General features: G+C 39.5%; 1 protein-coding gene across 5 annotated transcripts in view; it reads left to right on the top strand.

The window, feature by feature from the left end:
* FAM110B (family with sequence similarity 110 member B) overlaps window positions 1–14513 on the top strand; it is a 166476-nt gene extending 151963 nt beyond the window's left edge. For all 5 annotated transcript variants that reach the window (XM_074985775.1, XM_074985777.1, XM_074985774.1 and 2 more), the window contains one exon: window positions 10744–14513. In XM_074985775.1, coding sequence (XP_074841876.1) covers window positions 11046–12158 — 1113 coding nt within the window. In that variant the 5' untranslated portion in view covers window positions 10744–11045 and the 3' untranslated portion in view covers window positions 12159–14513. The remainder of the gene's footprint in view (window positions 1–10743) is intronic.
* Window positions 14514–15321: the final 808 nt, after the last annotated feature.

Below are 15321 nucleotides of genomic sequence, written 5' to 3'. Positions count from 1 at the left end.
GCCAAATCAAAGAATACTAATGAGGCGCTGAAATGAATATTCAGTTCCCCATTAGCTTGCTGCCAGCTGCAGCACTTCGAAAGTGCTGCATTTCGCTCGCTCGTGGCTCATCTACATGGGGGGTCCTTTGCAAAAGGACCCTGCAAACATCGAAAGCCCCTTTTTCCTATCAGCTGATAGGAATAACTGGATTTCAATATTTGCAGGCTCCTTTTGAAAAGGACTCCTGCGTAGATGAGCCATGCGTGAGCAAAACTCGGCACTTTGGAAGTGCTGCATCCAGCAGCATGCTGATGAGGCACTGAATATTCATTTCAGCGCCTCATTAGTATTCTTCAATTTGGCCATTAGCATGGCAATTTCAAAGTTTTTCCTAAGTGAACACGTAGCCTTGGAGGAGAGGAATGTGATCAGAAATAGTCAATGTGAATTCATGAAGGGCCTTCTATGCTGATGTAACTGGCTCTATGGATATGGGAAAATGGTGGCTGTGATATACCTTGACTTCAGCAAAGCTTTCGATGCAAGGTCCCATAGTGTTCTTCCCAGCAAGTTAAATAAGTATGGATTGGATAAAAATCTAGCTACATCATCAGGCTCAACAGGTAGCAATCAACAATTCTAGTTGACTGTAGGTATCAACCAGAATACCCCAGAGGTCAAAACCTTGTTTTGTTCCTCCTCTTCATTAATGATCTGGACAATGGGATGGATTGCACCCTCAGTGAATTCACAAATGACACTAAGCGGTGGGGAGAGGTGAATATGCTGGAGGGTAGGGATAGAATTCAGATTGACCTAGACAAATCAGAGGATTGGGCCAAAATAAATCTGATGAGGTTCAGCAAAGGAAGGGTAGAAGGGAGAACAGCAAAATAGAGACAATGGATTTCAGGAAGACATATTTTGGTAAACTCAGAGAGCTGGTAGGTAGGGTCCCATGGGCAGCAAGACTGAGGGGAAAAACAAAGGAGGAGAGTTGGCAGTTTTTCAAAAGTATATTATTAAGGGCCCAAAACCAAGATATTCCGCTGTGTAGGAGAGATAGAAAATATGGCAAAAGGCCACCTTGGCTTAACCAGGAGACCTTGCATGATCTCAAAATAAAAAGGAATCATAAAAAAATGGAAACTAGGACAAATTACAAGAGATGAAAATAGGCAAACAACACAGGAATGCAGGGGCAAGATTAGAAAGGCAAAGGCACAAAATGAGCTCAAATTAGCTACTGGCATAAAGGGAAACAAGAAGACTTTTTATAAATACATTAAAAGCAAGAGGAAGACCAAGGATAGGGTAGGCCCATTGCTCAGTGAGGAGTGAGAAACAGTAACGGGAAACTTAGAAATAGCAGAGATGCTTATTGACTTCTTTGTTTTGATCTTCACTGAGAAGTCTGAAGAAGGAATGCCTTACTTAGTGAATACTAGTGGGAAAGGGGTAGGTTTAAAAGAAAAAAATAAAAAGAATGAGTTAAAAATCACTTAGAAAAGTTAGATGTCTGCAGGTCACCAGGACCTGATTAAATGCATCCGAGAATACTCAAGGAGCTGATAGAGGAGGTATCTGAGCCATTAGCGATCATCTTTGGAAAATCATGGGAGAGAGGACTGATTCCAGAAGACTGAAAAAAGGCAAACATAGTGCCCATCTAGAAAAAGGGGAATAAGAACAACACAGGAAACTACAGACCAATCAGTTTAACTTCTGTGCCGGGAAAGATAATGGAACAAGTAATTAAGGAAATCATCTGTAAACACTTAGATGGTGGCTGATAAGGAACAGCCAGCATGGATTTGCAAAGAACAAATCATGTCAAACCAATCTGATAGCTTTCTTTGATAGGATAATGAGCTTTGTGGATGGGGGAGAAGTGGTAAATGTGGTATACCTAGACTTTAGTAAGGCATTTGGTACGATCTCACATGCTATTCTTATCAATAAACTAGGCAAATACAACTTTTGGGGCTACTATAAGATGGGTGCAAAACTAGCTGAAAAACCATACTCAGAGAGTAGTTATTAATGACTCTCAATCCTGCTCGAAAGCTATAACAAGTGGGGTTCTGCAGGGGTCTGTATTGGGACTGGTTCTGTTCAATGTCTTCATGAACAATTTAGATATTGTCATAGAAAGTATGCTTATTAAGTTTGCGGATGATACCAAGCTAGGAGAGGTTGCAACTACTTTGGAGGATAGGGTCAAAATTCAAAATGATCTGGACAAATTGGAGAAATGGTCTGAGGTAAACAGGATGAAGTTTAATAAAGACAAATGCAAAGTGTTCCACTTAGGAAGGAACAATCAGCTTCACACATACAGAATGGGAAGCGACTGTCTAGGAAGAAGTATGGCAGAAAGGGATCTAGGTGTTATAGTGGACCACAAGCTAAATATGAGTCAACAGTGTGATGCTGTTGCAAAAAAAGCAAACATAATTCTGGGATGCATAAACAGGTGTGTTGTGAACAAGACACGAGAAGTCATTCTTCCGCTCTACTCTGCGCTGCTTAGGCCTCAGTTGGAGTATTGTGTCCAGTTCTGGGCACTGCATTTCAATAAAGATGTGGAGAAATTGGAAGGAGTCCAGAAAAGAGCAACAAGAATGATCAAAAGTCTAGCGAGCATGACCTATGAAGAAAGGCTGAAAGAACTGGGCTTGTTTAGTTTGGAGAAAACTAGATGAAGGGGGGACGTGATAGCAATTTTCAGATATCTAAAAGGGTGTCCTAAGGAGGAGGGAGAAAACTTGTTCCACTTGGCCTCTGAGGATAGAACAAGAAGCAATGGCCTTAAACTGCAGCAAGGGAGGTTTAGGTTGGACATTAGGAAAAAGTTCCTAACTGTCAGGGTGGTCAAACACTGGAATAAACTGCCTAGGGAGGTTGTGGAATCTCCATCGCTGGATATCTATAAGAACAGGTTAGATAAATGTCTATCAGGGATGCTCTGGACAGTACTTGGTCCTGCCATGAGGGCAGGGGGCTGGACTCGATGAGCTCTCAAGGCCCCTTCCAGTCCTAGAATTCTGTGATTCTGTGAAAGACAAGTGCAGAGTCCTGCACTTAGGACAAAAGAATCCCATGCACTGCTGCAGTCTGAGGACTGACTGGCTAAGCAGTAGTTGTGTGAGTAAGGACCTGGAGATTACAGTGAACGAAAAGCTGAATGAGAGTCAGCAGTGTTCCTTTGTTCCCAAGAAGACTAATGGCATATTGGGATGCATTACCAGGAGATCAAAGGAGATGATTATTATGCTCCTTTTTGCACTGATGAGGCCACATTTGAGCATAGGCAAATTGGAAAGAGTCCATCGGCGACCAGTGAAAATGATTAGGGGCTGGGGCACTTGATTTGTGAGGAGAGACTGAGGGAACTGGGGTTATTTAGTCTGCAGAAGAGAAGAGTAAAAGGGGGAATTTTATAGAAGCCTTCAACAACTTGTAGGGAGGTTCCAAAGAGGATGGAGCCACACTGTTCCCAGTGGTGACAGATGACAGAACAAGGAGCAATGGTCTCACATTGCAGTGGGAGAAGTCTCGGTTGGATATTAGGAAAACCTGTTTCAGTAAGAGGGTGGTGAAGCACTGGAATGGGTTACCTAGGGGAGGTGGTGGAATCTCCTTCCTTAGAAGTTCTTAAGGCCCAGCTTGACAGAGCCCTGGCTGGGATGGTTTAGTCAATGTTGATCCTGCTTTGAGCAGAATGTTAGACAAAATGACCTCCCGAGGTCTCTTCCAACCCTACTCCACTTTGATTCTATGATGATCCAAACTAAAATCTCAACCTGCACCTGACGTCTCTTGCAGATTTCAAGCTGTCAGCTCAACATAGCTAAACCCGATCTCCTGATCTTTTGCCCAGAGCTCTCCTTTCCTGCCTTCTTTCTCAGTTACTGTGATTGACCTAGACTGGATCATCTGCCATCAGTTCATATTAATTCTATTCTATTGTGTAGTTTAGACTAGAACCTGAGTATGTTACTGGATTTGCTTTGACTCTGATAGCAATCCAAGTTCTCACAGCCAGGTTGTGTCTAAAACCTGAGCATCTTTCTGTGCAACACCTCACAATACTGTATTTAATAATAATAATTAATTAATACCTATTTCTTATAAAAGATTTTTTATGAGTAAATTTCAGGGCACATCCTAATCTTTATCCTCTCAACATGTCAGTGAAATAAGAACGTGTTGTCCCCATTTTGTACATTGAGAACTGAAGTACAGAGGACTTAAGTGATTTGCCCAAGAAAATATATTATTTGTGTTGGAGCTAGGAATTGAGCCCAAGTGTCCCATATCGTAGGCTGGTTCCCCTATTACCGATGCTGTGGTAATACAAATAATAGTAACTATAATATGTAGTGCATTACATTTTATGTAAAAATAACTCCCTCAACCCCACAACAAAATATTTTAGGTAGCTATTTCCTTGCCATTATCAATACTGCATAAATGTTCAAGTACATGAAAACCCAAAGTAAAAACTACTTAAATATAGCCTAGTAAACTTTGCGCTAAGAAAAGCTCAAAGGGTAAAACTCTTAGTATAAATCATGAAAAAAATAACTACTTAACATTTTCCCTTATTAATACCATGCATTTAATTAACCCAAGAGGAGGAGTTTTGTTTTTTTTTTTAATATTTACAGTTTTAGGTATTACAGTGAAGCTTAATTCATCTAACAAAGTTGTATGCAATCTCTGAAAGTTTGAAGGAAATAAGATACATGTATAGAAAATGCATCTATCTATTAAAATATTTATCAGTTTATGTCATAGAAATAAACATAGTCTTACAGGTATGAGAGTGAAAAGGCAATGTTTCAAGCCCCTGCAGAGTTTTTAGTGAACCATTCTAATCAATCATACACTGAGAATAAAATCTTCCTGAAGAGCTGTACTTACAAAAAAGTCGCATTAATAAACCTTTTTAGGTCTCTTCCAGAGACTTTAAAATGACAGTCTTATCCCTCAGTGAATTCTGTTCTGAACAGACCTTGGTTCAGAGAAAACAGAATTGATTTCCATTATTGCTTTTACAAATACAGCTCATAACATTCCTCTAAACAATGTAGGGACTTGTACTTGTCTCATAATGATTTTGGTCTCTAAGGGGGGGAAAAAGGGGGTTTTGTTTCTATATTTTTTGAGTATTTGTGGACAGTTTTATGGAAAGGTATTTATCCAGAAACAGGATGGTAAATTATGGCTGTTGGGTTGCAAATATGACAATGCATCATTCTACATCTGACGATAATGTTTCTAATTGTAGAAGTTGTTGTTTTTTGGTTTTTTTTCCCATCGAAGACATACTCTAGCTCCTGTCAAGCTATGAATATCTACTTACATCCTGCCTTTGTGACCTAGTGGTACTAGGTTGCTCAGCCACGTTATTAGCATTTGTATGTAAATAGAATTTTTGGAAACTATTTCTCTGCTTAAATTCTGGCATTTGTAACAAGTCTCATGCATTTCAGAGCATGCTCAGATTCAAGTCTAAACTTCTCATGTTTAACTGCACAGTAGAATAGAATTAATATGAACTGATTGCTGTTTTTTGGTAATGAATAGTTTCATCTTAGAAGGAAATATTTAATTTAAACTTCAAAAAAAATCCTTTCAGTTGGATTAATTAAGTCATTAAACAAGTCTTTATGAAAATTAACTAAAAAGCGTTTTTGTTTCTATTAAAGTTTTGAATTCCTTATTCGATGATAATGGATGGAATTTTTAGATTTATTAAGATGCAGACTCAAAAATTGTTTTAAACGTTTTGTTAGGCGGTTCAGTATAGAGAATAGATGTGCATGTTGATATGTGCTGTAAATCTAGAAGTAGACTGGGCATGAGGATGACAGCAGTGTTCTACCTCACCAATATGAGGCTCTCTTGTGAGACCCTCAGATATTATGTTAGTGGGGCCACAAAAATATCACAGCCCGAGTGAGCACTTCTGACTACCATTGCTAAGCCTTCCTTGAATTTTTGGCCTCTTCTTTTCACATACTCTCTCACAAGTTCCTCTTTTCTGAATGTAACCTTGGCTCGGGGGGCTTAGTTTAGCTTTGTGTCTTCTGTGTCCCCTGGAGTCTCACTACCACAGGCAGTGGAGCCAACAGCCGCTACGGGCACAGGGCAAGATTGGAGGGGGCGTGGCTGCATGCACAGGAAAGGGTGGGGCCAAGGCCAGAAGGGTGGGCCCTAAATCAGTCAGTCCTTAGCACCACTCTCATTTCAGCATGGGACCCACAACTCTGAAGTGTACTCTCCACACTGGTCCAGTGGATCCTGTGTTTGCTCTACCCCGCACAAGGCAAATGAGATCTCTCGTGACATGAGAGATTTCCTTTTACTCCTTTGAGCTGATGTTAATTAGCTGTATTTGTTATGTCAATTCGTTGTGTGAAGTTATGTTTTTAATTCATCTGATTTATATAGTTGATGTGCAGGTTGAACCTCTGAAATCTGAGGCTCTTTTATCAGAGAGCCCTAGCAGCTGGGAGCGGGGGCCAGCTCAGAGTCTGATGGCTGGGAGCTTTAGCCCGGCCAGGCAGCTGCAGCCACAGCCACAGGGGGACCAGCAGAATGCAGGGAGCTGCGGGTGGTAAGCTGGGGAGAAGAAGCCAGCGGGGCCTGAGAAGCCAGGGAGCCAGCAGTGAATGGTGGGCCTGTGCTGCCAGGGAGCTATGGGGCTGGGGAACTGGTGGGAAGCCAGCGACCGTGGCCGAGCAAGGACCTGGAAGCCAGGTTCCTGGATTGGAGAAACAACAGATGGTGTCAAAGAAGTGGCTGTGGCTGTCATTTACCTCCCTGGTCTAGCAAAATCCCTCGTCCAGGGTTCCATACCAAGGAGGTGCACTTGTAAATATATCTAAAGGTGGTGATAGATGTTTTATAAATTTGAAAATAAAATTGAGATCCCCCTTTAAAATTCAGGCAAGACAAAGCTGATAAGGCTGATCATCTTTATCATGTTTTGCTGATATGCTTCATACCACTTCCCTCCAGCCTTATCCCTTTTGGTGTGAGAAGAGCATTTGTCCTTGGATAGAACTGTGACCACATTGAGGTCAATGGCAAAGCTCCCATTGACATTATTTGGATCAGGATTTCCCCGCTTGCCTTTTACTGATGTGCTTCAGTGTTAACATGATTTCAGTGTCCACTGTTGTTGATACTCCCCATGTAAACACAGTTAAAGGTATGCTGCTTGCATGGTACGGAAAGAATACACTCCACAAGGCAAACAGAGATATAGGGAAATGAAATGCCCTTTTTTTTGTCAATTAATGTTGTTAGCATTTTGGTAAGACTGGAGTGGTATGTTGGAAAAGTAAACTTGAATATTGTGCAGGAATGTGATACTGACAATAGTACTAGTGAGGAATACTTTGGCTTGTTTTATGTTTCTTGTACATTCCAGAAATGCTGAGTACTTAGGGTGGTGGTGTATAATTTCAGTAAATTAGTACATTTTAGTTACCATCTTCTGTAACTTCGTCTGACTGGTAGACTCAGTTCTCTGACCTGGAATTGCTTGTAGACTTTTCTAATCAAATGTATTTTGTTATTTAAGTACAATACATCAGTAACAATTTAAACCATAGAGATAGGTTGATTTTCTTTCTTCCATTCAAAGAACCTTTCCACTCACTTCAAAGATCTTTTGTTTCAGTTCCTTTGCCCACATACTTGCTTACTTGCGTGCACACACACTGATCCTGTTCTCTTTTTAATTATTTTAATTACTAATTTGATGTCAGTGATTGGTACTTAGCATGTTCTCTGCTCTTTATTGCGGCTGTTCTGAGCCAATGACTATTTAAGTAGTATGCCAAGAATTTCCAGAGTAATCTTCATACTGTAGTAGTGTTTTGCTTTCCCAGAATAACCAAAATATCTCCATAGTATTGTGCTGATCTGTTTCCCAGGTGGGAGAATGGAGCTAACAGACATTTTTCTGAGGCAAGATCATAGTGGCCTAATGACAACAGTTGAGGAGGGAGTTGATGGTTGTGGTCTTGCTTTGGATACTTTTAAAACAATTGAAGAGCAGGCACTATTTTTCAGTGTAAAATATCGTTCTTCATGACATTTATGACCAATGCTTGTACACAGTTTGTGTGTACCCAGTTTGTGCACATGGATGACCTACATACATACTGGTCAGGTATTTGTGCAAACATAGAACTAAGCTGTAAAATGATTAGATGCACAGACTTGATTTGTCAAAACAAAAAGCAGTCAAGTAGCACTTTAAGGACTAGCAAAATGGTTTCTTAGGTGAGCTTTCGTGGGACAGACCCACTTCCTCAGACCATAGCCAGACCAGAACAGACTCAATATATCTGGCTATGGTCTGAGGAAGTGGGTCTGTCCCACGAAAGCTCACCTAAGAAACCATTTTGCTAGTCCTTAAAGTGCTACTTGACTGCTTTTTGTTTTGATAGTGTATAGACTAGCACTGCTTCCTCTTTGTTACTATTCGACTTGATTTGTGTATGCATATTACATATTTGCATACATAAGTTCACACAAGTGTATGCACACAGTTCTGCTTACTATCTTTTAAAATCTGGTCCCTAATTACAAACCAAAAATATTGATAACTATTTTGATTCCATGAGGGAAGAGGACTTTTCTTCTTTCTGAAATACTGTCTTGAAATTAAAGAAGTCAGACTGCTGAGAAGTTAACCCTAAGATTTATAAACCACTCAGAGAGACTTAATTAGCGTTGCACTGCCTTTTCAAGTAGACTGAAACTGTGTCTGCTTTATCACCCAACCAAATATATTAGTTTGTACTTGGAGAATACATCTAACAGTAGGCCTTATGGGGAGAGCTCCTCTTTCTCTTATAATCTCATTACGGTATTTGTATACTTTATTTGCCTGCTTTGACCTTGAATGGTTTAGACAGAATATTCAATGTCTGTATAATTTATCTGCTTAAACAAATACTTGCTCCTTCCTGAATATTCAAAATAAGTGTATCTTTAATTTTAATCACTTAGCTTTCTGTGGTAATTCAGCTGAGTACTAAACACTGAAGATAAGAATAATTCAGTTCATCATTGATATGATGGAAATGCACTGAGTATCTGGCACGTTAAAAATATACTAAACCAGTCACTCTCTGCTGTAAGAGGCTTTCACCTGCATTTCTTGATACTGGTAAAGACGCTCCTAAAAATAATTTCAGTGATAAGAGCAGTGGGATATTGACGAGGCCAGAACAACTTAACGGGGAAGTAATAAAGCATGTAAGGCTGTGTCTATACTAGGTATAGCAGTCAACTGCTATTATGCAATTTTAGCTATGTCAATTGCATAGCTAAAATTGACTTATCAGCAGTCAACTGCTATGGCTGCCTATACACAAGAAGGTTGCTGGGAGCGTTTCTCCCTTCAGCCTTCCTTAATCCTCCCATCTCATGAGGAGTACCGGGGTTGACTTTGACCCCAGAAAGTGCCATTTCACACATGTGAAACAAAATCATGGGAGATTGACCCTGAGCAGGTCGATCTTCCATGATAGTGCGGTTGTAGGCTAACAGTCACTTACCGAATCACTGCTTTGAAAAGTAGAAACATTAATAAGTGCCATTGAGTGTCTCATGAGGGAAAAATTGTTAAAGCGCTTGAAAACAACGTTACTGAGTTTGCGCTTTTTATTTCAGTGTGACCAAAATTAAATTACATAATCTTAAAATAATTCAGATAATGTAAACTTCATTCACAGTTAGCCCAACTAATCTATTTAATACTTGGACAGTTGTGTCAACATTTAAGAAGCAGAAGTTACACACATTCAAGACTCATAAATAAATTGTCCAAATCTAAGCCATGAAACATTTAAGTAAGTATATTTTGGTAAGTAAATTCATCATCAAAGTTCAGTGAGTTAGGTTATAACAGATTTTGTAATGCAACTTGTATCTTTTGCTAGACAATATATTAATTATGAATTTGATACCAGAGTAATGCCTGCTGGGTGCACTTGAAACATTACAACTGTCCACTTGCTCTTAGCTTTGCAAACATGCTCATCATCCCGAGCCTTTAATGTACAGAAATATGATGGAAAATATGAAGATGTTTAAAGTTTTATTTTTATGGGCAATATATCCTGAATGCTTTCAAGATAAAACATGCATGAATTGACCAGCTTAAAACACACTAACATCAATGGGAAAATGATCTTTCACCAACTCCACTTTATCAATACACTTGTTAGGTGAGACTGCACAAGCACTCACAAATTGGCACATTCCAACCAAATGCATACAGCACCACATTCCCTCCCTTCCTTCCACCCCCAGAAAAGAAAGGTAAAATAAAGGCAGTCAAGGGATAGTGAGAGGGTGTAAGATGTGGAAATGGGGATATAAGCAATCATATCTAAATGTGTAGATGTTTTTAATTATAATATTCTGCAACTAAATTTAGATTGTGATTAATAATGAAAATCTTACTTTAAAAATTCTTTATAATACATGCGTGGAAATATCCTTGAAGAGAGAATGATTAATCCAGGTTTGTTTAGTCTGTCAAAAAGACGTAAGCCACTAGGCAAAGGTCTGATAGAATGTTTCAACCGGGACTGCCTGTTTTCTCTGAACTGCTCACAGCTGTAACTCAGCCAGTAACAGGAAGATTGTACACAATTTCTCTGTTGCTATAGCTGTGATGTCACACACTGATACTAACATGTGGTTGGTTATTTTATGTTTCAGATCACTGCCTGTAGTTGAGCACAAAGAAAACGACGAGACTCCCACATCTTTCAGCGAGAAGAAAGGAATCAACAGAGCAGATTAATACGGACTTGTGTCTAGTGGCCTTTTTGTACAAAAGCTGCCTTTTGAAAAAGAAACAGTGTTATTTAATGAGCGGTGAGATGAGGCGCTGCTGCTAACACTCCTGATTCCAAGATTCATCTGCTCTTCATTGTGCTTAATGTACATGTTTCTACACCGGGCATTTAGAAGCTCCCAGAGAAGAATCCAAAACGGCTGCGGGAGAAAGACCACCAAACATGCCTACAGAAACACTACAGACAGGTAGCATGGTGAAACCTGTCAGTCCTGCTGTCACTTTCACATCTGCCGTTCCTCTTCGCATCTTAAACAAAGGACCAGATTATTTTCGCAGGCAGGCAGAGCCTAATCCAAAAAGACTTAGTGCTGTGGAGAGACTAGAAGCTGATAAGGCAAAATATGTAAAGAGCCAAGAGGTCATCAATGCCAAACAAGAGCCTGTAAAGCCAGCAGTGCTTGCAAAGCCACCAGTTTGCCCTGCCGCCAAGCGAGCATTGGGTAGCCCTACCCTCAAAGTATTCAACAACAATGCAAAGACTGAAAGTGGTGTTCAACGAGAAAATTTAAAACTTGAGATCTTGAAAAACATCATTAATAGCTCTGAAGGCTCCAGCTCAGGTTCAGGCCACAAACTCAGTTCACGAAACTGGCCTCCTCATAGATCTGATTCAACGGAGCTGAACCGGCATTCATTTGCAGAATCTTTAAAGGTCTACCCCACGCAGGGCCGGAGTAGCCCTCAAGAAAGCAACTCCAACGTGAGCAGAAGGCTCTTAGAACAGTCAGCGGAGACTTTCTTGCATGTTTCCCACAGCTCATCGGACATTAGAAAAGTAACTAGTGGTAAGCCCTTAAAAGCAATACCCTGCAGTAGCTCAGCCCCACCTCTGCCTCCAAAACCCAGAATTACTGCCGTCACCACCTTGAAATCCCCAGATATCGACACAGTAGAATCCAGCTGCGGAGTCAGTCGACGACCCTCCCTACAACGATCAAAATCAGACTTAAGTGACAGATACTTTCGTGTTGATGCAGATGTTGAACGGTTCTTTAATTACTGTGGACTGGATCCTGAAGAGCTTGAAAACCTTGGGATGGAAAATTTTGCAAGGGCTAACTCTGATATTATATCGCTCAATTTTCGCAGTGCAAGCATGATTAGCTCAGACTGTGAACAGTCTCAGGACAGCAACAGTGACCTTAGAAATGATGATAGTGCCAATGACCGTGTGCCATATGGGATTTCTGCAATTGAAAGAAATGCCAGAATCATCAAGTGGTTGTATAGCATCAAGCAAGCTAGAGAGTCACAGAAAGTATCCCATGTGTGAGAGGAGATCCACAGTAGAATAAGCAAAGGCTGTATCTTTGTCTGTGAATATTCAGTTGTGAAGGATTGTGAAGTCTACTTGAAGTCTTGTACACTTCTCGAATCTCTTTGTGTTGCTTGTTGTGCAATGTTTTTCAGTTGCATGCCTGTCAACATGTGAACTGACCTGGCTTCCACTTGAACAGTAACTAACTACAAATACTGGCTGACCGTACACATTGTCTGCCAAAAGTTTAAGACAAGAATCTAATTAGCTCTTCATTATAATCAAATTGTTTACATGAAAAGGTTACATGACTTCAATATTTATATAGTTCTTTGTGGGTTTTATATCTCATGTGTTTGTGTCTTAAATACAGATATTGCCAACTGACATTACTAGCTTTTAAGTTGAAACTGAATCCTTTCGAAAGAAAAGGCAAAATTGGCCAAAATGAGAGATTTAGACATACAACAATAGGCAAAGAAACTTGATCTTCTGCGGAATGGGATTTATTGGCTCACACAGAAGTGTACCTAAACTGCAGACAATAATGCGTCTTTTCTTAAAGGATAGGAATCCTCCTTTGTTTAAAAAAAAAACGGCGTTGGTGTCTTATGATTTTCATTTTCTAAGTTCCCTCATCTTTACCTCAAAAGTAGTCTAGCAAATTTGCTTGACATTTCCTAGCCTAAATGTGTCTTGAGTTTGAGTTAGTCTAAAAATATTAATGGCTTTATGTTACACTGTTGGAGAAGTTAGGAGGTGTCAAAGAAAGTTGATTGATGGCAATGTCTTCTGTAATATGTTGGGTTCTGTTTTCGTTTTGTTCTTTGTTTCTTTTCTTATTAAAGAAAGATTCCTAGTCTTGAACTTTTGACAGGAATGATTAGATCCTATAGCTGAGACTGAATGCCTTTTATTAGTCAAGCACATTGTGACTACAAACTCCATGCCATCTTTTAAGTTTTTGTAGACCTGTTTGAACAGTTCATGAACAAAAATGGAAACACACAGCCATATCAGTATAAAGCCTCCTGTTCAGAAGTAAATACACTCGATAGCTGAACTATATCTGAGAAATTGTAATTATGTTGTCTTGCATATGTTATATCTAAGGCTGTGAAAATTTGTTACAGCTCTAGGAAAGTGTAGAAACATGACAGTATGTAGCTTTTTTTCCCCCTTATGATGGTTAGTGCTGCACGTCAATCTGTTACAATTTTGTTGACAATCTGTGTCTTCCCAATGGTTTAACTAACTGTCATTCCAACTGACAGTTGTGATGTGGTAGCTGAGAAGCTGAAAGTACAGTGGTCTGCTTCATTATTATTGTATTCATGCTTCGAAGTACATTGCAGCACTACCTTATACTTCATCAGCTAATAGGAAACTTTTTCTATTGTGTAAATGCTGTAAGACTTTGTATATACTTCAGTTGTTATTAAATCTTTAAAAAGAAGAGTGTTATGCTAATAAATAGCTCCTGGTGCAGGTTTTGGTGGTGGTTTTCCTTTGCTTTAGATTTTTTTTAACCTTTCGTTAAAAATAGTGGGTAATTAATTGCATTGCTGTGGTAAATCTTGGATAAATAGTAGTTCCAGCAGAAGATTTCTTGCCTAAACCCCTTTGCAGAACATTGATTCTTTTTACTGTAACTATAGAAACATCTTTTGGCAGAACTAGAAGAGTTTGTCCGGACTTCTTTCTTACCGCACACTCACCTGTCAGTGCTGTTGTTCCCTTCAATGGCATCTATTCCCAACAAATCTCTGATTTCTTCTTACTTGTTCTTCAGTAATGCATATGTATACGTTTCAGTATTAAAAGTGTTTACATGTCAGGTTTATTGTACTTAAAGGAGCCTCTACACCTTAAGTATTACCGTTCTCAGCTGAGCACGGCATTCTTTCTTTTAGGGAATTTTCAGTTCTTTTCAAGTGTGGAAGACTTGGAGAGGGGCTGAAGTTGAAGTACAGACATGCCCATGGACTCACTTGTGAGATACAGTACTTAACACAAAAGTTCATTTTTTTTAATCTTTACATAGTGATTATTCATGAATAGAAAATACATGTAAAAGGCAGCCTACCTTCATAACACGTTCTTCTGGGTGGATTCATGGCATACACCTATGTTGTTTCCAGCAAAGGTCAAAAAGAGGGGGAGAGATTTAAAGTACAAGCACAAGTCTGATGTGTATGAAGCTTCATGGATTTGAGCTGGCATGGACATCACTTTGGTTTTTCAAGCGTATTTTCCTGTGAATTCTACGCAGTTCAGTTGCTGTTTTGCCAAAGAGAGTAATTCTTTAAGGGATTAAAAGCCAACTGTAATGCAAATATACAGCTAAGAAATAAATAACATAAAACCAAAATAAAAATGCTCTTATGTTGTCTATTTAGTGTGTCTCAAGAATGATGATAAACATGTTATCTCTAGCTATTGGCAGCTGAAAATAATAGGAAAGCTTTGTAAGTAGGTCACTGAGTAAGACATATGCTAGTATTCTGCATTTGCTTCCTAGGATTCCTTATGAAGCAATGGGATGCACGTTTAACTAAATTCTGTTTACTGCCCCAGTGGTTTGGGCTGGTGAGCTATCTGTAATGAAGCAGCTCCTCATACAAACTTATGTTGCACTTTTGACAGAGTACCAAGAGTCTGGTGTGACAGTCCCTGCTTGCGCAAGTTCTCTTTACTCGCTGAGTTAATCCAATTGAAATCATTGGGGCTGCTGGTGTAAGATTTTCAGAACTGGGTCCTAACTTTAATGTCAAAGGTGCTTAAATACAAAAGAGTTTACAGAGCAAATTGACTGACTGATAAATGCTACCTTTCTGTGGCTTCTAATCATCTGCGAAAAATGAGTGACTTTTTTGTTCCTTGGCAGAGTTTCTGCAGAGGGGATCCAGTTATTAAAGATACTCACCTTTACCGTGAGTCACCTCACAGTTCTAGCTTCATTTGGTTTGGTTTTTAAAATAAGAATAGCAATTTAATCTTTGTAGCCAAGTGCCCCCTCCTACACCACTATTACTGCGTGTCAGTTCTTTTATCAGTGCTTTGTGATCCATCTGAAAAAATACTATATAAATACACATTGGTATTATCCTGGGGATGCAGTGCTATCGTCCTTGGTTTGGCAAGTATTTGCAGATTGTTTGTTACCTCTAAAAGGACC

This window comes from Carettochelys insculpta, chromosome 2 (genome assembly GCF_033958435.1).
Source record: "Carettochelys insculpta isolate YL-2023 chromosome 2, ASM3395843v1, whole genome shotgun sequence".
In the NCBI taxonomy this organism is placed as follows: Eukaryota; Metazoa; Chordata; order Testudines; family Carettochelyidae; genus Carettochelys; species Carettochelys insculpta.
This window is presented reverse-complemented; position numbering and strand designations above follow the sequence as displayed.